Source organism: Equus asinus, chromosome 9, assembly GCF_041296235.1.
Source record: "Equus asinus isolate D_3611 breed Donkey chromosome 9, EquAss-T2T_v2, whole genome shotgun sequence".
In the NCBI taxonomy this organism is placed as follows: Eukaryota; Metazoa; Chordata; class Mammalia; order Perissodactyla; family Equidae; genus Equus; species Equus asinus.
Window position 1 is genome coordinate 62,417,817 of NC_091798.1, and position 26,455 is coordinate 62,444,271.

The 26,455-nt window shown below is 38.1% G+C and overlaps 1 protein-coding gene across 10 annotated transcripts in view; it reads right to left on the reverse strand.

The window, feature by feature from the left end:
• Positions 1-25,075, reverse strand: part of APC (APC regulator of WNT signaling pathway) — a 116,939-nt gene extending 91,864 nt beyond the window's left edge. For 3 of the 10 annotated variants that reach the window (XM_070517595.1, XM_070517589.1, XM_070517583.1), the window contains exon 1: positions 24,663-25,054. Coding sequence is in view for 4 of the 10 variants with exons in the window: in XM_014842947.3 (XP_014698433.3) it covers positions 24,663-24,827 (165 nt within the window). In the remaining 6 variants the exon portion in view is untranslated. Of the gene's footprint in view, positions 1-24,662 lie in introns of all 10 variants that reach the window. The other 7 variants (XM_070517598.1, XM_070517594.1, XM_070517588.1 and 4 more) reach the window with 5 other exon arrangements.
• Between the last annotated feature and the right edge of the window lie 1,380 nt (positions 25,076-26,455).

Sequence of the window (26,455 nt, forward strand, 5' to 3'; positions counted from 1 at the left end):
AAATACATTAAATATGTATTAGGTTAAACATGCCCTGGTATTACTCTAGTGAATATACTACATTACATGGTAAAAAGGACTTGGCAGATGTAATTAAGGTTATTAATTAGCAGACTTTAAAATAGAGAGATTATTCTGGGTGGGCCCAACATAATCACATGAGCCCTTAAAAGCTTCAAACCATTCACTGACTTCCCAATGAAATTAGAATAAATTTCAAATTCTCTACCTTGGTTTACAAAACTGCATAATCTAGCTCCTGTTCCCACTGCTCCTCTCCTCCCACCCCCCCCCCCCCCAACCCCTCTCTCTTATGCCTTTGCACTGCCTTTCCTTCAGCCTCCAGAACTCTGCTCCCAAATCTTCAAATGACTGCTCCATCACATCGTTCAGGTCTTGGCATAAATGTCACATCTACAAGGAGATCTTCCATGATCACCTGATCAACACTGGTACTGTCTTTAAACTTTCTATCACATCACGCTATTTTGTCCTCCAATCATTTAAGATCTGAAAGGCTCTATCTATGTATCTATTTACTTAATTTTCTGTCTCCCTCATCATTGCTTCCCAAACTGGAATATAAATTCCATGAGGACAGGAACCTAGATTCTTGTGCACTGCTGTCTCCTTCATACCTAGAACAGTGCTTGGTAAGCATTCAATATATATAGTTAAATGTATGAATGTAGATGATATAAAGATGAACAAGACATCAACCTACAATCTACTAGGGGACCTAAAACATTTACAACAAAAGCTTTAATACAAAGCAACACGTGTGTCAAAGGATGAGATATTAGATCATTTACAGCTAGGTAATTCAGAAAGATTTCAGAGAAAAAGCAGCAACAGAACTAGCATTAAAAGATGTTTAGGAATTTTTCAGGGCAGATTTTGATCACATCTGTTAGGTTTAAAAATTTAGACTTTATCTTACAGGCAATGAAAAACATAGATGTTTCAAATAAGGAAGGATACATGATTAGAGCAAGATCCACAAAAACGAACAGGACTAGTTTCCACTCAAGAAGAGCAATAATCAGAAATCACATGCATACTACTACTAATTTACAGTTCAATTTAATGGCCAAAGACTTTTTCACTTGGAAAATATGATGGCAGGAAAAAACGCTAAGTTTTATACTCTATAAGGAATCTAATTTTGTTTTATTTGGTGTTATTTTGGCCACTTTGACAATACAGTTATTTATTAATTTTATGTTGCTAATCAAAAAAAAATCACCTTTGCCAATCATTCTACCCAATTAATAAAATATTCAAATGTTTGCGTATAAGTAAAGGAAATTTTTTTCTTAAGTTCTTAACATGCCCTAATCTGGTAAAGTTCCAGTTTTAGAGCATCCAATGTTTTAAACTATCCTTCTCCTAGGGAAAAAATTATTAATTTTTTAAAACTAAACTTTTAAAACAAGATTTTCTGCTTGGTTTTTTACACAAATGTCTTATTTAATGTTTTTAACTTTGATCTTTACTGAAAACCTAAAACAGCTATAAGATTGCTCCCAAAGGTACAATTTACAATATAAACTTATAAATCCTATTCATAAGGATAACATTGTAACACTAGAGAGCTCTGTGACTTAAGGTCACCAAACAGCACCAAATGTTTACAGCATACATTGAGAATTCAAGAAACAGGAGCATGGAGAATGAGTTTTTTAAAAAAATCTTTCTCCCAGGAAAACGCGATTAATAATTACCATCACTTAACATTGAAAATATCATAAAACCTGGATTACTTGATGACTCATTTATCAATTTGTAACACACAAATTAGCCTGTGAAATACATCAGATTGATAAGAAAAAAAACAATTTTAACTGATGTTAAAAATAAAATTTGGCATACAGGAAAGAATAAATATATGGCCTAATAAGGTGTTTACCTTACTTATTAGAATGTTAAACCAAATCCTTGGGTCAAGACTTTTATTCTCATACCAATATCTCCAAATTATTACCTTGGATGAGAAAATAATCACTTTTTCAACATCCTGTATACCAGTTGCAGATGGTATTGCCTAATTCTATACCATTTTCTTCCTTTTTGAATGTCTTCCCCCCCTCTTGTTTTATGCTGAATTTTGAACATATAAGGCAAGGTATAGACTATAAAATTATTTCACTTCTGGGTCTGAAGATAAATGTTTGCTATTATAGGCTAAATAATCCAAACTTATTAGGTAAAATGAAAAAAAAAATCTACCTAGCATTACTGGACTGTGTCAATCAAATTAGAAACCTCTGGGTCACCTGGACTACCCCCAATAGGACCTGATATAGGGATTCATTTTAAGGATGGGGAGAAAGAGTCACCTAATAAAAGAGTTCAAAATGAATACCTATTATTATGTTCTAAGAGTTGGAAGAGAAGAAGGAAGACCAAGGCAAACTAATAAACATAATTCTCTCTTTCAATATAGAGTAACATTTTTAAAACTAAAACTTCATATTTACTTTGTAAATGTTTTTAAGCTTTCTTTGCCAAGTCCTCCAAGATTGGGGAGAATTATTTGAAGTGTCACGGTGCTTTTATAGAAGCAAAAAGTAAGATTTCTTAAGAACTGGACTAAATTTCCTTTCATATTCAAATACCAGCAATCAATAAGCACCTTGATCCCAAACCAACTTGTACCTAACACAATATAACGATTAAGGCATTTTCTTAATCTTTTCCCAAAGAAGGTCTGCTATTTAATTCAAATAAATAGTTAGATCTGCTCAATAAAACACCTGGGACTTTCATAGAGTTTTTTCTTTTTTGGTGAGGAAGATTGTCCCTGAGCTAACATCTGTGCCAATCTTCCTCTGTTTTGTACATGAGACGCCACCATAGCATGGCTTGATGAGTGGTGTGTAGGTCCACACCTAGGATCCGAACCTGCAAACCCCATGCTGCCAAAGTGGAGCACATGAACTTAAGCACTACACCACCAGGCGAGTCCCGAGACGAGATCTTTCTGATACTTGTTCTTCTATAATAGAAAACACAAAGTTCTTTTAAAAGAAGAAAAAAAGTCTCCTATGCAGTGATAAGACAAATGGACAACTGGGCTAGATTTATCAACCATTTATTTTACACAGTTTATGTAAAATTTTATTTGCCTGGAAGCTAGGAGGATTGATCCTCCATCCCCTGCCCCAGCACTTCTTTTGCAATAGTTTTTTTGTCTAATGCTACTTTGGTTATTAAGAACACTAAGCTGCTTGAAATGTTTGAAAACATACTCAAGAAACCTAACAGTGGTTTCCTCTACGGAGTAGAATAGAGTGGTACTTTTTTTACTGTTTAAATTTTTAACAGTGATCTATACTACTTTTACATTAACAACAACAAAAAAACCACCCAGCACTAAGCTATACTTAAAAAGTAATCCATAATTGCCAGCTTCCAGAAAGACCTTTCAAGATTACTATCTTCTACATTTCATAGTATTCAATTGGTAACAAAAGTCCAAGCTCATTAGCACTACATGTAAGGTCCTTTATGACCTGAGCCCTTCATACTTCTCCACCCTTACCCAGCGCTATCCAACTGCTCCACCTGTACTCCAACCACTTGGACTCCTGTGCATTCACCACCAACTCACTGTACTCACTATTTCGTCTCCTGGAAGGTTCTCACAACCAGTTTTTCACCCAGCTAACGCTGACCCATTTTTTTAGGACTCAGTTTAGATGACATCTCCCAAAAACTTTCTCTAACTCCTCTTGCCCGAGTGAGATCCCCTCTCCCGCTATATGCTTCCAGAAGTTCCTGAGCTTAGCAGCTATCTCATTTATACACTTGGGATTACTTATTTAGTGATCTTTCTCATAAGCTCCTTGAGGACAAGACTCTTATCTTGTATGTTATCACTGTATGCTCTACAGCCAGTATTCTGCCTGGTCCAAAGTAGTTACTCAAATATTTGTGGAATATGAATGAACTACCTCTCATACATCAAGATCCAACTCTGTGAAGCTGTCTCTAACTATCCGAAGTAATCAGAAGTTTTTCCCTCTATGCTCCTGTAGTACTTAAATCAATTATCAACTCAACTTGGATCTACTTCCCCCCATTAGACTGTGAGCTGAACAAGGAGCTGTCTTCATCTTCCTAAATACACAAGCACTGTCCCAGGTATCTATTTATTTATCTAAATATTTAGAGAGTGAAGTGAGAGTGACTAGTCCTTAAACAGTACAAGGGATGGGGCCGGCCCTATGGCCGAGTGGTTAAGTTCGCACGCTCCGCGGTGGCCAAGGGTTTCACCGGTACGGATCCTGGGTGCAGACATGGCACTGCTCATCAAGCCATGCTGAGACGGCATCCCACATGCCACAACTAGAACGACCCACAACTAAAAATATACAACTATGTACTGGGGGCCTTTGGGGAGAAAAAGGAAAAAACAAAATCTTAATTAAAAAAAAAAAAGTACAAGTGAAAAAAGAAGCATAGGATAGCCTGCTCATTTCTTATTTATTTCTCCATCTTTACTAATACGAGACCATAAAACTCTAAAAACATTTTGTGCTTGCTTTAGGATTAGGGATAGGGAGCCATTAAAAGACTAAACCATTCCTCACACAGCTCCTTATCCCAACTTCATGAAACTTCTTTCTTTTTCATCTAAATTCTATTTTCACTTCTAACAACTACTTCCTTGATCCCATAAAACTAGAGCCCTAACAGTAGCTTAGAAGTAAGGAAGTCTCACCCTAATAGAGGCAGTGATGATATGGTAAGGAGGGGAAACTTTTACTTCAGGGCAACAAGGAGAGACGAAATGTTCCTGACATCCCAAAGTGAAAAGCTAAATGCATTTTCCTCTAGAAATAGTGTTATTCAATATTATACATGGTAGTTATGGGAGTTAATACTACATATGGATTAAATGGTCTGTGGGTAGGGCTGGGGCCATAAACATTATAATCAACACTATTCCTATGAGAGCCATACCAGATGTTTGGCTTTTTGTACTAGATATTGCTCTCTTCCTATTCCTCCCTCTGACAAAAGAAAATCTAAATTTCATAACAGGTTTGGCATAGTGTTTAACATATTTAATATAAGAACATACAAATTTATGTAACTCACATAAACAGTACACTTTAGTACTACTGTTCTGAAAATACAAGAGACTAATGTAACAATAAATTAATCAACTAACTCCCCTATAACTTCAAGCTCTTCAATGAATATCCTCTTCACCTATTTATCTTAGTTGAAATCTGATGACACCACTTTCCTTGCAATTTTCTCAATGGGAGACCTTCTCCCTCTCATACACCATGTACTTACTTTAGGCCAGCAGATAGGAATGGTGGGTGTTGAAGGGGCCAGAGGAAGGGAAGGATGTACTCCTTGCATCCAATTACCACTTCCAAACCATTTTTCCTACTTCTTTAAACACTTAAGCTCTTTTGACACACTATTCAGCTATGCATCTACTATTGACCCCAGCACTCTTCTCCTTTCTTAACCCACATCCCTCTCAGTGACTTCCAACTCTGTGGATTACTCACTTTCTTAACTTCTTCACCTCCAAATATCCACACCCACAACCACATTCAGGTCCTTGTCATCATCAATAACTGTACTAACTCCAAAATCTTAATCACAAATCTCAATTACAAAAGTTCCAGTTTCCAAAGCACAACTCCTGTCCCTCTAGTTCACTCCACTATCTCCAAATGCAACGTTCTTTTACTTCACTGAGTTCCTCAATCTAATGTTCTCATCATTTTTCACTATCCATTACTTTCATCTTTACTTTCCTCCATAGACTCAACAATAACCACTCCCTTTCAGTCATTCAAACCCCTCATTTCTCTCTCCCTCTATTATATTTACCTAGTAAAATCCCAACTCTGGCTGAAACGAAATATTCCGCTTCTGCATGCCTGCATCAGAGGAGCTTATTATGCAGAAAAGCTGATTTTTATGTGAAAAACCAGATAATAGGGCTGGCTGGTTTCACTTTAAATTCACAACTATACACACAAAAGGATATTCAACACTGGCAGGACTACTAAGTTTCCTAGAAAGTTTGCTTTCCCACTTTCTGAGTTAATTTCTTCATACCTTTTTTCCTCCTCAAACCTATAACACCTATTTTCCTACCTATGCCACTCTCAATTGAAGATCTACTTCATTCCATTAGAGAGAAATTCCCTCAAATTTCCCTAATAAGCCCACACTGCTTCCTTTTCATTAAAATGTGCAGCCCTGCTGCTATCAAAGACCAATACCCACACTTGGGCAATGGAGCCCAGCTACTCTTGTCTTTTCAAGAAGTCACCCTTGATTAGCCCCTGTCTCTCCTGTACAATCAATTTCTCCTCTTCTACTGGATCATTCTCATGAACATACAAGCATGCTCTAATATCACTTATCTTTACAAATCCCTTTCTTGACCTTATCCCCCAACACACACCAGATATGACCCCATTTCTCAGTTCTACTCATAGCAAAACTTCTTGATCTAGTGGCTTTCATTCCCCGGCTCTATTTTCTCACCTCTAATTCACTCTTTAACCTACCCTCATCCTAAACAATTCCCTGAAGCTCAACTATCAAGGTCACCAGTGATTACCATGTGGCCAAATTCCATCCTCTCATCTTAGTACAATCTCTTAGTAACATTAGACAAAGCTGATCACTCTCTGCTACCTGAAATAGACATCTTCTCTTGGCCTCCAAGACATATTCTCCTGGTTTTCCTCCTCCTTCTAACTTCCTTGAATGGCTCTGCCTCTTCACTAGTCTTCTAAAGATAGAGAGCCTCAGGGCTCGTTCTAGGGCTGCTTTCTCTCTTTGCTGTTTCCTCCTTGTTCTAAGACTTTAACCATCATCTTTATGATGCTAAATCTCCAATTTATATCTCCATCCTAACCCTCTCCTCTGAATATCTGTCTGATATTTCATCTGGATGTCTGGGACATAACCTAAACAGACTCTTGACCCATAAATCTCTCTGCCACCTCCCCAACAGACTTAAATCTTCAAATTCTTACTCCTCTAAAGATTACCCTCAAACATAACACATGGGCAATTTTTTCTCTCTGTTTTATCTTATAGTGGCAGCCTTATTCTTTCTTCTATACTATTCCAGCAGCATAAATATGCCCGCACCTTAAATTTCTGACGATTATAGTCAGAATTCATTATTTTGTGAATGAAAGATGCCCTATATCCACTCAGATTTCTGGATGACACCTGGATCCAATGGCTAAAGTAACATCTACAGATGAGGTAGCCAAGATTTCAGCATCCTGTTAAAGCTAAAGGATGTCTTCTACAATTTCTAAGAGGAAGCTAGCGTTAGCATCTTTAGATATTCCCAGTTTATATGAGTTTTCTTCTCATCAGACATCAAACATAATAAAAAATAAATCACTGCAAAAAGCTTGGCAATCAAACAAGCATTTTCTTGAGCAGTGCATAAATAATAGAAAGGTATGTAGCATTCTGAAAGCCTTAGGCTTTTTGCATAAATTCACCTTGAGATTACCACAAACACCAAATATAAGAATGCTGATCCAATCCTTATTTAAATGGGGAGGGGAAGGGCTATGGTTGGGAGGTCTCGAAACCACCTTCCAAAATTATCTCCAATGGTCTTTAAATTCTGGTATTCAAGCCTTTGTATAGTGCTCTCCCATGCTAAATAGAGCTGACCTGTGTGACCAATAAGATATTACAGATGTGTGTGACTTTTGAGGCTAGGTCATAAAAAACATTGTAGCTTCCATCTTGGTCTCTTGGGATTGCTCACTCGGGAGCCAGCTGCCGCGGTATAAGGATACTTAGGTAAACCTACGGAAAGGCCAACATGGGGCCCAAATCAGCACCAACTTGCCAGCCAAATAAGTGAGCAAGTGACCTTGGAAGCAGATCCTCAAGCCCCAGTCAGGTCAATAAATGTTGCTCATGTAGACAGGGAATAAGCAAAATATACAGATTCTCTCACTTTATTGTAATCTACAATGGAAAGTCCTCATAACCACCTTCTTGTGTGGCTAGCAAATGAGCTGCCCGAACCAGATTTTTCCAAATTACCTTTAATCATGGGACCACTTTTGTTAAACTCCTAACCAATAGGATTTCCACACTGAAGTACTAGATAATCAGACTTAGATAGAAAGCTGTTTATCCTCTTCCTGTATCTACTTTATAATTTTTGAAGTAAAAAACTGTTCTGGAGCTTGAATAAGAGTTATCATTATAACTTCAAATTCTTAAGTACGTCATGTTCCAGAATGCTCATTTTTGATGAAAACACAAATAAGACTCCACTATAATAGTAAATATATTTGCCCTCCTAAAGAATATCCACAGCCATGTTTGTGAAATTCTGGGTTTCTGTGGACTATAGTTTGAAAGGTTAAACAAGAAACTGGTAACTGTAATTGCCTCTGCAGCGGGGATGTGGGTGGCTGAGGGACAGGGTAGGAGATTTACTTTCATTTCACACACACTCTCTTGTTCTGTTTGAAATGTGTGCTACATGCATGTAATATCTGCTCAAAGATATAACACTTTAAAGTCTCTTTTCCTGACAAAGCTGCATTTTTCATGTTTAAAACAAGAGAGACCTAAAACAATTTTAGTACTTATTCAAAACCATACCAAGTATGACATTATCTCTGTATCTTATTAGTGCCTACATTTAAGTTTGAGGCCAAGAAGCAAGTTACGTGTTACAACTCTGAATATCCTCTGAAGGATATGACAAGACGATATGACAGAAAACAATTTGGCTTTTTTTTTTTTGGCTAAGGAAGATTTGTCCTGAGCTAACACCCAGTGCCAATCTTCCCCTTTTGTATGTGAGCCGCCACTACAGCATGGCCACTGACAGATGAGTGGTGTAGGTCCATGACCAGGAACCAAACCTGAGATGCCAAAGCAGAGCATGATGAACTTAACCACTAGGCCACCAGGGCTGGCCCACAACCTAGCTTTGACAACATAAAAGTAGAATATGATTTTTAAAATTTTGTATACACATCAGCTTTAGAAAAGTTACCTGAGATAGTTGCTCACTATGTCACTCCAAAAAATATTGGAAAAAAAGCATAGTTAAAACATAGCATGTCCTAATTTTGCAGACATAAAAGCTAAATCACAAAAAGGTTAAGTGATTTGTCCTGAGCTAGTTAAAGGCAGAGCCAAAAACTTGAATCCAGCTTTCATTTTCCATTGAACCAAAGTCAACTATTTCTAATTTAGAAATCAAAATAAATTTAACTTTAATAGAGAGATGTCTTCCTATACCTTAATGATAATAAAAAACAGACAAATACAATGAGGATATGTAAGCCAGGTATGAAGAAAATCACATAAAATACCCTAATTAAATTAAAAGCTGACTACAGGAAACACAAGTAAGAAAAGCAGAAGCCTCCACTATTAGGTTTACAGAAGGCCTTCAGCAACTTCATTAAGAACCAATTAAAAGCCAAATAAAAGATCTTAATTTGCAACTCGGTAACGCTATGATAGATTAGGAATAGAATAAAAAAAATCAGAATAATCTATTTTTTTTAAGGCATATAAAGCAATATATCAAACACTGGTTACAGAAGATGAAAAGAACTCTTTTTCCCATTCAGCTATTCTTTTCGATTCCTTTCATTTAACATTTTGGCAAGAAAACTGTTGTGGTTCAAAGCCAGTCCTCAAGGTCCTAATAATAATATTTAATTAGCAGGCTGTTATCTGAAATGAGATGCAAACTTTTTGTCAAAGACCTAATTCTACACTAAATCAAGAATCTTATTAGTCCAATATAAATTAATAGGAAATCACAGTATGTGGCAAATCATCATAAAATATCATTAAGTTGTGGAAAAAAAATCCTACCAATATGTACTTCCAAAAGATAGCATGTAAATTCTTCTATGAAAGTGAAGTAATAATTGGATTTTAAAGCTGGCATAATCCATTATATTGGTACTACATAACTGATTTTTCTCCCATATGACTTATGGTTTTTCAGTAGGCATTAAATTTCTGTGAAAATTCATAACTTAGTTTCAATTGAGATCCAACTCAGTAATTCAATAGAATATAGGTGAGTTTCAATCAAATGAGCACAATAATTAAAATACATTTGTAGATTTTGTCCAGGGTGACATATTTTCCTTTAAGTTTATTTTCTTAACTGATGGCTAATATCATCTTTCAGTGATCCTAATATGTAAATTGATGTTTGTTAAAGAAGGCAAAGGAAAAACTCTTGTGTTAGAACTAAGAAGCCATTGAAGAAATGCTATTGAAATATTATAAAATATATGAGAGTGTCTGAAATGAAACTATGGCAAAGACAAAGAGAGAAGAAATGAAAGAATGACTAGAATGAGAAGTTTACAATGCCATACACCTAATTAAACAGAGGTAATAAAATCAAACTCTAATGAACATGGAAGAGCATCAGGGGAAATGTATGTTACACTTGTGAGGCAAGCATTGCAAAGTTTTGGAAACAAGTTTATAATAAGCACGTTGACTAAACAGGCCAAATGTTACTCCAGTAGAACAGTATCCTTCACCCACTGTCTGAGGTACTTACTCTAACATAAGAGCTGTTTTACAGGGGACAGTATTGAAGTAAAACTCTTTAGAAAATATATATGAGAGTCCAATTTAGGAACAACACAGACATTTACAACTGCTGAGACTGATTCACAACTAAATCTAGTCACAGCCAAACTTTAAAGAAATGAAACACTAGACTCACAAATTGAATTTAGGAAGTATAAAATTAATTGCATTTGTAATAAATATATGGATAATCAAGATGCATTACTATTTTATCTGATCTTAATAGTTACTGATAAATCATCATCTCAGCTATGCCTGGTATAGCTAATAGGATCATAGGGCTGAAAAGAACCTCAGAAACTCAAGAGAGAGAGATGAGATTTTCGTTCAGTATTATCTTTAGGCAAGTCGAGTTATCCATCTTCCTTGAGGCTCTGTTTTCACGTGTTTAAAATGGTAGATGGGTAGGAAGGGAGGACACGTGAGAGACTTGATATCTAGGACTCTTCTAGTTCTAAAGTTCTCTGTCACCTCATTTCATCTTTCAGTTTTGTGAAGGAAAGTCAGCAAACCTAAAACAAAGCACTGCTTAAATCTAACATAGCAAAAAAGTGAAGGAACTATAATTAACAAGAATCTTCAACTTAGCATTTTCTTTTAGCAGAGAGAAAAAAAAGAACCACGTAAACAAATATAAGAATTCTAGGTTTCCTTAAAAAAAACTGCTTTTGTATTTTGCTGACACATCGATGTAAACACAAAATGATGGATAGCATTTAATGCTAACAGCTGTGATTAACATCAAGTCAAACGTCTTTAAAATAAAAATATATTGGTAGGGGCAGGCCCCGTGGCTTAGTGGTTAAGTTCAGCACATTCCACTTTGGCGGCCCAGGTCTTCGGGTTTGGATCTCAGGCACAAATCTATACAACTTGTCAGCCATGCTGTGGCAGCAAACCCTATACAAAATAGAGGGAGAGTGGCACAGATGTTAGCTCGGGGCTAATCTTACTCAAACAAATAAAAGAGGAAGAGGGGCCAGTCCCGTGGCCAAGTGGTTAAGTTCATGCTCTGCTTTGGTGGCCCAGGGTTTCACCGGTTTGGATCCTGGCGGCTCATCCAGCCATGCTGAGGCAGCATCCCCCATAGCACAACTAGAAGGACTTACAGCTGGAATGCGCAGCTATGTAATGGGGAGCTTTGGAGAGAAAGAAAAAAAAAATTATTGGCAACAGATGTTAGCTCAGGTGCCAATCTTAAATAAATAAATAAAAAGAGGAAGATCGGCAATAGATGTTAGCTCAGGACAAATCTTCCTCAGTAAAAAAAATATATATGTTTTATAGATATAATATATATATATAATATACATATAGGTCTGATATACTAAATTTTCAACATCCTCCACCCGCAGAAGAATGTCAATTTATGTAAAAACTAGTACAGTTTTGTTTGCCTAGTAGAATTTCTAACCTGTGTGTTTGACCTATTTAATAGATTTAATCTCAGAAATCAAATGCAAATTACAATATTTTAAATAGATGTGAGTAAAAAGATTCAAAAATCATCTTCTGGCCGAGATATACCAAAAAGCATTAAAAATACCTAAAAACACAACATCCACATGGCATACAGAGAGCTGTCACATTAATTATGGAAACAAACCCCACTTCAAACAAAAATACTAAAAGACAAATTTGCTTGCAGCCTCTCCTCAGCTCAGTGCCTTCTTCCTTTCTTTCATACATTTCCACTTCAAAAATGTTCACATTATATTCTCTTTGCTCACAAGAAAGACAATTCTTACCCCAATGCATTATCCACATACTACAAGTATTTCTGACTTCTCTAGTCAATTAAAATATCCTCTGTCCTCTTTGGGGCTTTGCAAAGTTAACAGCAACTGACATGATAACACATGCTAAAGTATTACAAGGCAACCACAGCTTAATGTTTACCTTTCCAAGGTACCTCATTTGTACCATAAAAGGGTCCTTAACATACAGGCATGACTAATGTAGAAATGTTAAGTCCTCCTTGAACAAGTTAGTCAAAGAACTATTTAGACTTCTGCTTGTAGAAATAGCAGACTAGGCAATTCAGACCATCTATCCTTTGAAGTCAACTTTAAAAGCTAGATAATACATGAAAATAATCTTCTCAAAAGCATCAAATAACTACCAAGATAGTGAGGAATGAATAACCAACTCGAATCCCCCAGAAGTCAAAACCCAGAGAGGTGAGCTGAGCTTTTGCCTTTTGTGGGTCTGCCAACAAAGCATCAGCATTTAAGAGGCTGAACTTCGTGATTTGTTGCCTGCTTCGCAGGACTGGGGGACATAAGTCAGAGTTGGGACACACAAAGGGCGGGGATTGCAGCAAAAACACCCTTGGCTTTGGGCTGGGACTCCAAAGGGATGCATCCTAAGGAGCGTAAGAGGCAACCAGAGGGAGGCCCACAAAAGTTACAGATTTGAAACTGGATTAAGATGGTCTCATACTCCCAAGCACTTGGCAAGTGTAAATGGCAATCTTCTCTAGAGAAAAATTAACTTCATTTTATACATCAAATTATTTCTACAACAGACAAGAGAATTAGGCCCACAGAGACTTGACAATATTGGAATTAACAGACACAGACTGCAAAGTAACTATGCTTATACATTCAAGGGGATAAAAGTCAGCTCAACTACTTTTGCTTGGGACTGAAAACATAAAAAGTGACATGGTAGATCTCAAAAAGAATAAAAAATTCTAGTACTGAAAAATAAAATAACCTAAATTAAGAACTTATTGGATAAGTTAAAAGCAGATTATATATATGTGAAAAAATTTTGAACTTTGAAGATAGGTCAGACCAAGCTATCCAGAATGATACCTAGAGAGACAAAAAGAAGGAAAAGAACAGAAAAGGGAGGAGGAGACAGAATAAGAAGGTCTAACGTATTAAACAGAAGTCCCAAAAGGACAGGAGAAAGAATACAGAGCAAAGGAAATATCTGAATAAGGGCTAAGAAATTTCCATGACTGATAAGACAGCGATCCACACACTCACGAAGCCCAAAGAATCCAATGCCTAATCACAGCATACTAAAACAACAGAAAATCAAAGACAAAGATGAAAATCTTAAACGCTGCCAAAGGAAAATGATAGGTTATTTTAAAAAGAAAAAGAGACATAAAATGCTGAGGTCTCAACAGCAGTGGAATGTGCTGAAATAAAGTAACTGCCAACCTAGAATTCTGTACCTAGCAAAAATATGCTTCAAAAGTGAGGTAGATATCTTCAGGCAAACAGACTAAAAGAAATTATAAAGGGTGTGTTTCAGATTCTTCAAGATCAAGGAAAACGATCCTAAGTGGAAGACCATAGGAAACATAAGAACACGGTAAATACATGCATTAACCTAAACTGAGTATTGATAATATAAAACAATAACAAAAACAATAATGAAGAGAAAGAGAAAAATAAGAATGAATTAAAATGCACATCAAGAATACTATATAAGTAGGGCTGTGAGTAAATAGAATTAAAGTGTATCATCTGGGAAGAGGATAAAGGTATCAATTAACACTAGAGTTTATAAGATGCATATTGTAATTTCTAGAGTAACTAGTAAAAGAAGAGAAAAAGAGGTCATAACTTTCAAATAAGGGGAAAAATCTGAATGATAAAATAGCCAACTCATCTAAATGATAAAGCAGAGAAAAGGGTACAATTAACAAATAGGGCAGACATAAAGTACACAGTAAGATGGGAGATTTAAACCTAACATGTCACACACAGACACACCTAAAACATAGGAATACAGAAAGGTTGGAGGTCAAAGAATGGAGAAAGACATATCTTACAACAGTAATAAAAAGAACACTGGTGTTGCTATAACAATCCCAGACAAACTAGATCTTAATGCAAAAAGCACTATCAGAATAAAAGAGGAACACTTCATACTGATAAGTCACTAAGAAGATGTAACTATTATACATTTCTATGTATCTACTAGCATAGCCTCATACACAAAGCAAAAGTTGAGAGAACTACAAGAAAAAATGATCAAATCCACAACCATGTTGGGATATTTTAAGACACCCTTCTCTGTAATTGATACAAGCAAACAAAATATCATTAATTATACGAGAGATTTGAAACACAAGATTAACAAACATGGCCTAATGAAAATATAAAGAACATTGTGCTCAATAACTACAGAGAAAAAAAAAAACAATATACTGGGCCATAATGCAGATCTCAAATTCTAAGTCTGAAATCACAGACTTCTGAAACACAGTGTATGTTCTCTGATTACATTGTAATATTAAAAATCAAACACAAACTAAAAATAACTAGAAAATCTCCATGTGTTTAGAAATTGAGAAATATAATACTTCCAAATAATCCAAAAGTCAAAGATGAAACTGACAAAAATCAGAAAACATTTTAAAGTGAATTACACAAATACTACATATCATAATTTGAGTAATACAGCTAGCTAAAACAGTGCTTAGAGGGAAATGTTTAGCCTTAGATGCACATATTTAAAAAGAAGAAATGCTGAAAAGTAGTGAACTATAAGAAGTCAGCAGAAGAACAAAAAAGTAAAGCCCAAAAAAGTAGGAGGAAGGAAATAAAGAGTGGAAATCATTGCAGTAGAAAACATGTAATAAAAAGGATCATCAAGATTAAAAATGTGGTTCTTTTGAAAGACTACTAAATCTATGGTGAGGCTGATAAAGGAGAAGGAGAAGGTACACACAGCCTACATCAGACATGAGAACGGAATTTTTCCCTATAGCCATTAAAAGGATAACAGAATATTTATTACAAACAACTTTATGCCAGTAAATTTGAAAATTTAGACAAAAAAGAAGTCTTAGGGAAAAATTACCAAAATAATCATGAGACAGAAAACTTGTGTAACAGACAGAAAACTTGTTTAACAATGAGAAGCCAAATTAGTAACTAAAAACAAAGAAAGCTCGGGCCTGCCCAGTGGCATAGCAGTTAAATTTGCGCACTCTGCTTTGGAGGCCCAGGGTCTGCAAGTTGGGATCCTGGGCATAGACCTGCACACCACTCGTCAAGCCATGCTGTGGCAGCGTCTCACATATAAAACAGAGGATGACACGGATGTTAGCTCAGCAACAATCTTCCTCAAGCAAAAAAGAGGAAGATTGGCAACAGATCTCAGCTCAAGGCCAATCTTCCTCACCAAAAAAACTCACAAACAAACAAGCAAAAAAAAACCCCCAAAACAAAGAAAATTCCCAGCCCAGATGGCTTCTCTGCCAGGTTCTAGCACACATTTTAGGAAGAAATAATTCCAATCATACACAAACTCTTCCAGGAATAGAAAATGAGGGTCGGCTCATTTATAAAGCTAGCATAATGATGATTTCAAATCCTGACAAGGACAATATAGGCCATCTCACTCATGAACACTAAAGCAAAATCATACACAAAATATGAACAAACTGAACCCAGCAATACATAAAAAGGATAATACAGTAAAACCAGAGAGGAAGGGGATTGGGGGAGTTGGCGAAAGGGGTAAAGGAGCATATATGTATGGTAAGGGACAAATAATAATGTACAACTGAAATTACACAATGTTATAAACTATTATGACCTCAGTTGAAAAAATTCTTTCAATGGATTATACGGTCAATAAAAATGAGATTTACAAAATATTCTAAGAAATGTATATAACCTAATGTTAAAAAAAATTAGAGGTACACACACACTTACACTTATAATGTGACTAAAGGGGGAAATAAGTTCTAGGCACAGAAATGAGAGGGAGGGAGTGGCGGGGCAAGACAAAAACTACACTGGTTTTCTCTATATGATGAGTTTATGGATGTTATCTGTACTTTTTATTGCATTTCCTAAATTTTTTTCAACGACTATTTAAAACTTTAATAATGGGGTATACTACAAGAATAGAAGAAAATAACGACAAACCTGAAGTATCCTAAATATAAAAAAATACTTCAAAATGTAACTTTAAAATTTCAATTAGTTTTTGTCTCAGTATGATTTTATCCAGGTAAATTATTTTCTAACATTTAAATTGTGTAAGTCTATGATATGCTAATTATTTCAAATAGAGATCATTTCTAATTATATTTAGTATTTTAAATGATATAACTTTTAAAGGATAATTAGATCTCCAAAGACATATCATCTCTAGTTTTGCTCCTTGACACCTAAATGAGAAAATGATCTATAAACAGGCACACAGTAGTCATTCCTATAAAAACAAAGTAACTGCTAGCTCTAAAGATTGTTAGGGCTCCTCACTTTCTTGAGCAGCCATTTTTCAACCCAGTGTTTCCAATACCCGAGTATTTTCTTTTTTTTTTTTTAAAGATTTTATTTTTCCTTTTTCTCCCAAAGCCCCCTGGTACATAGTTGTGTATTTTGCTTTTTTTTAGTTGTGGGTCCTTCTAGTTGTGGCATATGGGACGCCGCCTCAGTAGGGCTTGATGAGCGGTGCCATGTCCCTGCCCAGGATTTGAACTGGTGAAACCCTGGGCCACCGAAGTGGAGCACACGAACCTCACCACTCAGCCATGGGGCCAGCCCCATGCCCCGGTATCTTCTGGCCAGTTGTGAGGTATGTCTCAAGTAACTTGATATCAATAATAAAGTATAAATGTTTTTAATGCTTATTATTAGAAATAATAATAAATTGAAGCAAACATAAGGTTATCCCTATGTCACTTAACGTAGTTTGCATTCTAGTATACTTTAATACGCCGGAGAGAATACGGTAGAGGTAAATCTTACACGTTGCGAATTCCATATTCACTTATTCAATATTTACTGAGCATCTATTAGAAGATGGAAACTAGAGGCACTGTGCTAACAATAGAAATAGAGTTGAAAATCATTAATCATAGGACTAAATATAACTGTTGTTTTAGCATTTAAAACCTTGAATAGACTAACCCAATCCTACTTTTCACTACTTCACCAGCACAAACTATCTTCTCTAGTTCTCTGACTTTCTTTTAAAACACTCCCACTTTGGCTGCTGCCATACCTCTGCTCAAGCTGTTCCCCAGCCTGAGTGCTTCTTGTTCATTTACCACACTTGCAGAATGCTTACTAAATGTCAGGCATTGTGCGTGGCATGGAAAAAGGAAAAAGCCTTTTTTATCCTGTCAAGTCCCATCTCTTTCTCAGAGAATTACTAACTAACCTCTCCATACTCTAAATGCTATAACTATTATTGTCCCAAATAATGGCTTCCAATCTTCGATATAAGAAACCATTTTTAATATCAAAATGTTTCATAAATCCTTTTGCACTTCCCACGTGATCTCATCTGGTCCTGTAGTCCTAAATATCATCTATACACCGATAATTTCCAAATGTATACCTCTAGCTCCACCTCTCCCTTAAACTCCTAATATATATGCCTATTCAATGTCTCCACTTGAGTACCTCATAGGTACCTCAAACATAGCCATATCCAAAACAAAACTGACTTAAATCTCCAAACCCACTTCCCACCAACCCCCTACCACTGACCCATAGACCCCATCTCAGTAAAATGTACCACCTTTCACCTAGTTGCTCATGTCAAAAAACTTGGAGTCATCCTTTACTTCTCTTTCCCTCACACTCCACATCCAATCCATCAATAAATTCTGAATGCTTTCTAAATATAGCACAAATCTGACCACTTCTTTGCTCCTCCACCACTACCACCTTGTCCAAGCACCACATTTCCAACCTAGATTATTGTAAGATTTTCCTAACTGGTTTCCTGCTTCCATTCCTGCCTCCTACAATCAATTGTCTACACAAAGCCAGAGTAATTCTTTCAAAAACCAAGTCAAATCTGGATATTCCTATGCTTAAAACCTTTCAATGATTTCCATCTCACTCAGACTAAAATCAAGTCTTAAAATGACCTTCAATACCCTACTTGATCTAGCCTCTGCCACCTGTCCTACCACCTCTCTGACCACTCCCCGCTTCACTCACTCTATTTCAGTCACACTGGCCTCCCTGCTGTTCTTTCAAGATGACAGACACACTTCATCTTAGAAGTTGCTGCTCCTACCTAAACATTTTCCCCCAGATAGTTCCAGGGCTTACTCCATCACTTCATTTAGGTCTCTCAGTTCAAAGGGCTTCTCAAAAAGCCCTTCCCTCACCAATCTATCTCAAGTAGCATCCCATTACTCTTTACCCCCAAACCTATTTTATTTTACTTCAAAGCCTTTTGACTATCTGATATGTGTGTACATGTGGACACATGGATAATGTTTATTGACTGTGTCCCTCGCTAACATTTAAGTTCAAGGAGAGTATAGGCTCTATTTTGTTCACCATTATTGCTATATTATGTGCACACAGCAGGCCCTCAAAAATATTTGCTGAATGAATGAATAATGGCAATTGGTTTCAGTTTTGTTGAGAAAATAATGACAAAAACACTACAAGAATTCAGTAAGGTTTCCAAGGAATTCATACTTTATTAATTACAAATACATGCTTTGGTGGTAGCAGGAGTACAATGTACATAATTCATGGTTCAATAACAACTACTGCAGGAATGGGGCCTTCTTATATTTCTCTGTCTCTTCCCACGTCCTTCCTGTCTATGTCATTCATTAATTCTTTCCATAAATAGTTACTGTATGCTACTAAGCCAGGGAGTACCCTACACATTAAGAATACAAAGATAATTAAGACAAGGTAATACATGAGACATAGAAAAATAATACCCATAGAGTATGACATATAACAAAGTTACACAGATTATAAAGTTGTAGTATGACGGGAAGTAATCAACTTTTAGGTGTAGGTATTTAGGGAAGGTTTCAGCAGTGATGATACTCAACAAACATAAAATCAAACAAAAAGATAGTCTTCATTTTACTTTATATGTAAATTGAGGATATTGAGTCTGAAAGTGCTACAGTAATTTGCTACCATGAGATAAGCTGGCCTGAAAATGAAATCAAACACGGAGAATGACAGAGCAGAATGTTTCACAGAGAAAGTGAGCCACGTCCTTGATGATTTCACAGGAGCCGCTGGATGAAGCCTTAGCTGAAGTTTAACTATAAGACCTAATCATTCCGTTTATTGTTCAAGCAGTTTGAATTTGGTTTTCTGTCACTTGCTATATAAGAATACAGATGAACCTCAGTGAATTCTTTCAAAAAGCAAAGCATTTGCTTTGTGTAGAGGCACTACTGGTATTTTTGAAGGGATGATTCTTACTTGGTGGGCAGACATCACAGGACACTTAGTGTATCTGGCCTCTACTCACTAATCATCAGTAGGACCTCACAATCACTATGACAACCAAAAAGATCCCCCTATATCCAAATGCCTCCCACCCACAAGGGGAACCAAGAATCCATTTCCTAATAGTTGTTATATGTGCCCATTTCTCACAGCAGCTCTACCAGGTATGCCTAAGCGTACTTAACATCAACCTTAAAAAACTGGGGATATGCCATTCAAATATCCTAATTTTACATAATAATACAATTCTAATCAGTCACTTATGACTATTTAATGTTTGACCAAAATTCTATTATACATATCAACTCTTGGAGTAAGGAGTACTTTAAATTTGCTACTACTATCTGAAAACTCTTATTTATTTGAACTTACTTCCCCATAGACTACAATGGAAGTATGTCACTGACATTGTTGATTATCTTCTGTTCAGCCTTTTGCCTAAGTTCTTCCTAGACTGAAATGTCAAGTATTAGTTTTCCCTGCCCCCTTGCAACTAAGGCATGAGCACAACAGGATGCACATGTGATATAGGGCTTCTGTAAAGGGTCTACTTGCCTAATCAAGAGATGTGAGGGCAAACTTCCTCCTGTCTTTGGTGGCTGTGTGAGAATGTGATGCATGGAGCAGAAGGAGGAATATGCAACCATGAGAGGACAAGCCTGAGCACAAAGGTCAGCACACAAAGGATAAAGATGGAAAGCACCTGGATCCTTAATAACATCATTGTGCAGCTAAATTGACTAACTATGGAACCCTCCAATTCTGGACTTCTTTTTATGTGAGATACTGTTTAAAGATCCGTTAGTCGGGTATTATGTAATTGGGGGCTGAACCAATATAAGATATATTCAAGATCTGACAAATGATTGAATGTGGGAGAAGAACCAAGATGACTGCAAGGTTTCAAGACCAGGAGACTGAGAGAAAGGTGATTAGAAAACAGAAATCAGGAGGAAGAGAAATACATATACACACATGCACATGTAAACACACTAGGTGAGGGTAGGTGGATGGAAATCCAACTGATTCAGTTTGGTATGAGTTAGGCTTACGGTAGGACATCTAAGATAGTGATATACAGCAAGCAGTTGAAGAAGCAGAGTTACAGAATTGAGAAACATCCACACAGAAATGATGACTTCTGTCATTAAAAAAAGGATACAATCATCAAGAGAACACAGTGAAAAGCAGAGAGACCCTTAAGAGCACTGGTAATCTCCCCAGGATCCATTCCACCTCCTCCTCATGAGATTCATCCACTGGCTAGGTCAATTAGAATAATTCTATCTCTCTTGACAAAGATATTGTGGCAGACTTGGCAGCATGATCTTCTCTGTTTATTCAGAGTACAGCTTAGGCCTTTTGCAAAAAGGCTAGGGGAAGAGAAGCCTTCTCTCTCTCCCTTTGGAAGTAAATGAAAGAGGCTATAATATGAACACTGCTGATAGCTGTCTTTTACCAGGAGGGAAGCCAGTCTGAGCATGAAGCCCAAACAGGACAAAGTTGAGAGAATAGCAGAAAAACAGAACCTCAGCCCTGATGACATAAGACTATAAAAAAACTACTTTTTAAGCCAATTCTATCTTTGCACTTGGCAATTACATGAACCAATACATTCCTTTTGTTTTTAAATCCAGTTTGCATCCTAACTGATGTAGGGAACAGCTATGTTTAGGGGGAAGACAAAATGAAGACAGTGCAGGAGACAGTGCAGGAGTGAAGAAACTTTCAGAGAAGAGAATGAGGAAGCACAATGCAGAAGAACCAAGACATCAGATTATTTCATTCCTATAGAGTACATTTCACAAATGGTCCAAGGAAATCAAGGATGACTGAGAAAAGGCTATTAGATTTGGTGATTAGGAGGCCACAGGTGACTTTTAAAAACTCACAATTTCAGTGCCGAAATGGTAAAGGAAGTCAGAGTACAAAGGAAAAATAATTTATAAGAACTCCATAATGTACCAAACACTTGGACTGACATTTAACATGTGTTAAATTTCTTCAATTTCAACTTTGTAAGGTAAGTGTAACACTCTACTTTATAGGGTCTGAGTTGTAACTTGCTTGCAGCCACAGCCACTAAATGGTTTTGATAGACATCAAATCCAGATCTGGCTCAAGAGTCAATGTTCTTCCTACTATACCAGGCTCCAGGGATGAAAGAATGAGTCTTTAAAGAATAAAAATACAGTGGGATAGCAGGCTCAAGATTCATACTGGCTTCCTTGTTGTTGCACAGCACATAATACTGTATTTGGCAGCCCTGTTAAAGATATAAGCATGTATGTAGCCTAGACACGGAAAGACTGAAGAAGGAGTGATAATGGACAGTTCTACAGAAAGAAAGATGGGGAGGGATGACCATGAACACATTTGGAGAGGGTTGCTCTTGAAAAAAAGGAAGGACATTTCTTCCTCTGAGATATGAGTAAATAAGGAAATGACACTGAGATGGAAAAGAGTGAACTAGAAGGTGGTTGAGATTTTTCTCAGGAAAGAAAGAGATCAAGTTATTTCCTATAGAAACCTTTAGGAAATGAGACAAAAAGAACATAATCAACACCAAAGACCCAGCAGAAATCAGAGCACCAAGTGATATGAATACTAACCAATATCCTTACATAACTGTCTCTTGCATCCTTTAGGATTTCAGGGGTCAACTGACAAAGTTAGTGATGAGGCTTATTCAGGACTGGGGATTAGAAAGGTAAATCTACAGAAAGTAACGCATTCTAGGGCATCTACGAGAGCTTTTGTAAAAAGTGATGACCATGGGATCCCGGTTACATAGGGAGGCAAATGAAGCCAGCAATAGACTAATGGGTTGGATGAACAGAAAGACAAAAAGGGGTTCATACAGAGAGAATGAGAGAGAAAAAACAGCTTCCATAAAAGTGAAAGAGTGAGAGATTTTAAGGCGAGTTTATGGTCAGCGGTGTCTTCTGACAAAATGCTTCAAATTATTTTGCCAGAGGGAGTGAGCCACTGATTGGGGCTCAGCAGTCCTACTATCCCTTCAGCCAAAAGCACAGGATTGAGAGACAACCAGCTCTAAAAGCATGCAGTCTTGGTTGGTAGAAAAGTGAAGGCTAGCAATGAACAAATGAAGGAACTAGCTCATACAAGAATCAAACAGAAAAACACCTTCTCTTAAACTCAACAATTCTCTCCCTAAATTTAAGAGATTCATTAATAAGTCATAAAGTCTACAGCAAAGGAGAACGTATGTGTCATGAGGTAGAATGAAAATTAAACAAATCTGTGCGGCCAATTATAAGCCATCTGTGAAAGATCTTTATTATTATATTATTAATTTTTTTTGAGGAAGATTAGCCCTGAGCTAACATCTGCCACCAATCCTCCTCTTTTTGCCAAGGAAGAATGGCCCTGAGCTAACATCTATGCCCATCTTCCTCTATTCTGTATGTGGCAAACCTGCCATAGCATGGTTTGATGAGCGGTACATATATCCACACCCGGATTCGAACCAACGAACCCCAGGCCACCGAAGCAGAGGACGCGAACTTAACCGCTAGGCCACCAGGCCGGCCCCTGAAAGATTTTTAATGTAGATTTCCAACAAGGCAAGGATAGTTTGTGCTTTAATAACTTTGGAGAGCACCCAGCATACCTTAAACAAACTGACATTGCTCAACTTAATGTTAATTTAAAAGGGTCCACCCATTTGCAATCTCAAAGGACAAACTACCATTTATAATCCCACTTTTACAGTTTTGGGGCTCTTGACACATTATCCAACTACAAGAAAAGATGGGAGAACCAGCCATGGCAACTTCTTCTACTACTATTTCGATCCTGCAGATGCCATTTATAAGCTCTGGCAAGGTACTACATTATTTAGGACAGTTTCTTAAACCATTAATTCTGACTCCCCTTGTCCCAGTAAAAAAGGAGGGAAAACTGAGACTGGCATAGCCTAAATTTTATAGAAAATACCAAGTACTATAAGGATTGTTAAGCAGTAGCAACAACTGACAACCCGAGAAATTTGAAAAGTTTTAGTTTAAAAAGCTTTTCTCCATTTTAGTCCTTTCTAAATAAAACAAAGGGCTTGTACAATACGGGATTCTAAAGCTTCAATGGGCAATTTAAGCTCACATTGAATAAAAGAATAAATCACTTCTCCTTTCTTGCGTCATTACATGATCTTACAGTCATAAGGCCTTCCTTTTTAAAACGAACACTTCTCAATTCTTTCACTAGATCTAGAAAACTTACCAGCCCCCAGCCTCAAAAGTTCAGAGACTAAAGATTTACTATAGTCAGGTAGAGATTAATTTAGACGAACATCATTTGCCATCACAGGCATACTATTCCTCTACTATGCAGGAGTTCTATGGGCCCAAACCATCCCGGACTCCTTGGGACTTGATTCCCTCATCAAGGTGAATAAAATTCACTGGCCTCTGGATAACAAGCCTTTTCTTTGTAACTCTATGTACCAGGTTATCCGGTAATCTTGCCAGTTAAAAACTTCTAAAGGAAACAAGAGGATGGAAACGAAGAAGATGAGGAGGCGACTAAAATAGGAGGGGCCGACGACCCACCCACCCAACGCGGAGAGACCGCTTGCCCGGGGGAAGCTTCCTCAGGAGCCAGGAAAGGTGCGGAGGGCGGCAGGCCCCACGACCCCCACCCGCTGTGAGAATGGAGGACTTGCGAAGCCAGGGGCCAACTGGAGGCCTGCAAGGGGGCGCGGGGCGGGGACGGGGTGGGACGTGGAGACAAGAGAGCCGCAATCGGGCCGAGCACCACTAGGGTCCCGAGCAGCGGCGAGGAGGAGACGCCAATGCTTGCAGCCTCACTCACCTGCCAGACGCTCGTCCCGTGGCCAGAAGCACGGACGCAGCCTGGGCGCTTCCCCTCCTGCGGGACACAGCCCCTGCGGCCGCCGGAGCTCCAGGACCTGAGAGGAGAGGGTGGTCCAGAAGCGGGCAAAGCGGCGACCGGCCCCGAGCCCAGGGAGGTGTACATAGGGGGCGCCGAGGGCCCGGGAAGGGAACTCCGTGCTTCACCTTCCTCACCAGTACCCAACAAGGATTCCCGGGAACAGCATCGCGCCAGCCTCGGCCCGCTGCTCCCGGGCCTTCGCCTGCAACTCCCCCCAGCAGCGGCTGGGTTTCCGGCGGCCACACTCCGCCCCCTCGCTACTTGGCCACCGCCATCTTGGTGGAGGCGGGAAGAATACAGTGCGCATGCGTGCGCGGAGATCGCCGGTGTCCCCCAGCCCTGCGACAAGGGAGCTGTAATGCGCAGCCGCGTTGGGGGCTGCACCCCGGCTGCGGGGGTCGTGCATCAGGGTCGTGTATTGTGCGCGATTGCTGCTTGGGCAGCCGAATCTCGGAGTCACCAGTCCTACTCCCTTTTCCTGAACTGCGCTTCAGCCAGATTAATAGACCGCTCTACGTACCCCACAGTCAGTTATTCGGCAAACATCTATGTAGTTAATACCTACTATGTGCCAGGCCCTGTGCTAGGCGCTGATGCTAGAAAAGATTAATAAATCTCGGCTCCAGCCCTACAGGAGCTCATAATCTAGTGAAGAAGACGGAGATGAATGAGTAATTCACTAAATTCTTGTTTTGTAGCTGTGCACCACGCCCTTCCCCGCCCCTACTATTTTGATTCAAAACATACCTCTTCCAGGAAGTCCTCCCTGTTTGTCTCCCACAGTTTAATCAGCTCTTTACCTTGCATTACCTCTCTAGCTTAATTTCATTGAACGTTAATTCAACAAATAATATTATTTGAGTTTCTATTATATGCTGTTCTAGGCTCAGAGCAGTAAGGAGTTTATACTCGTGTAACTTACATTATGGTGGGAAAGAATAGAGCATAAAGGACTAAAATAAATCAACAAAATCATGTTTGATAGTGATAAGGGATGGGAAGAGAGCAAACCAAGGAAAGAGGATGGAGAGTGAGGGGCAGGAACTAGCATCTCTCTCCAGAGATGGCATTCGTTCAGCAGTCTTGACAGACCACAGGGCCAGGAGCCATGAAAAGATCTGGGGCAGAGCATTCCAGAGAGAGGAACAGCAAAAGCAGAGGCCTGAGGGGGGATGAGACCGGTATGTAAGAGGGACAGGACAGTGGAAGATGAAATTGGGGAAGGCAGGGGCCAAGCAGGTAGGGCATTGAGGGCATGATAAGAATTGGATTTTGTTCCAAGTGTCCCCTCTAACTTGTTGACATTGCCCCCAACGACTCTTCTTCAAACACTTCTAGCTCCAGACGGACTGCCTCACTGCTTTGCACATGCTGATTCCACTGTCTTAAAGACCCTTACTCTTGTTCTTTACATGTCTAGCTTGCCGTCTCTCAGGTTTCAGTTTAAATGTCACCTCAGAAAGGCCATCCTTCCTAAACTAAGTCTCCCTCCATCCCTCCCATTAGTCTCCGTCATTGCACCCAGTCATGTTTTCCAAGCCACTCAACATATTTTTAAATTATATATTTATTTTTTCTTCACTATCTCCCCAATAAACTGTGAACTCCATGAAGGAGAGAAGGTGTTTTGTTTACCGATGACTACCCCATGCCTAGCACCATGTCTGGCACGGATGGTCACTCAATAACTGTTAAATTAATGAATGGGGAAA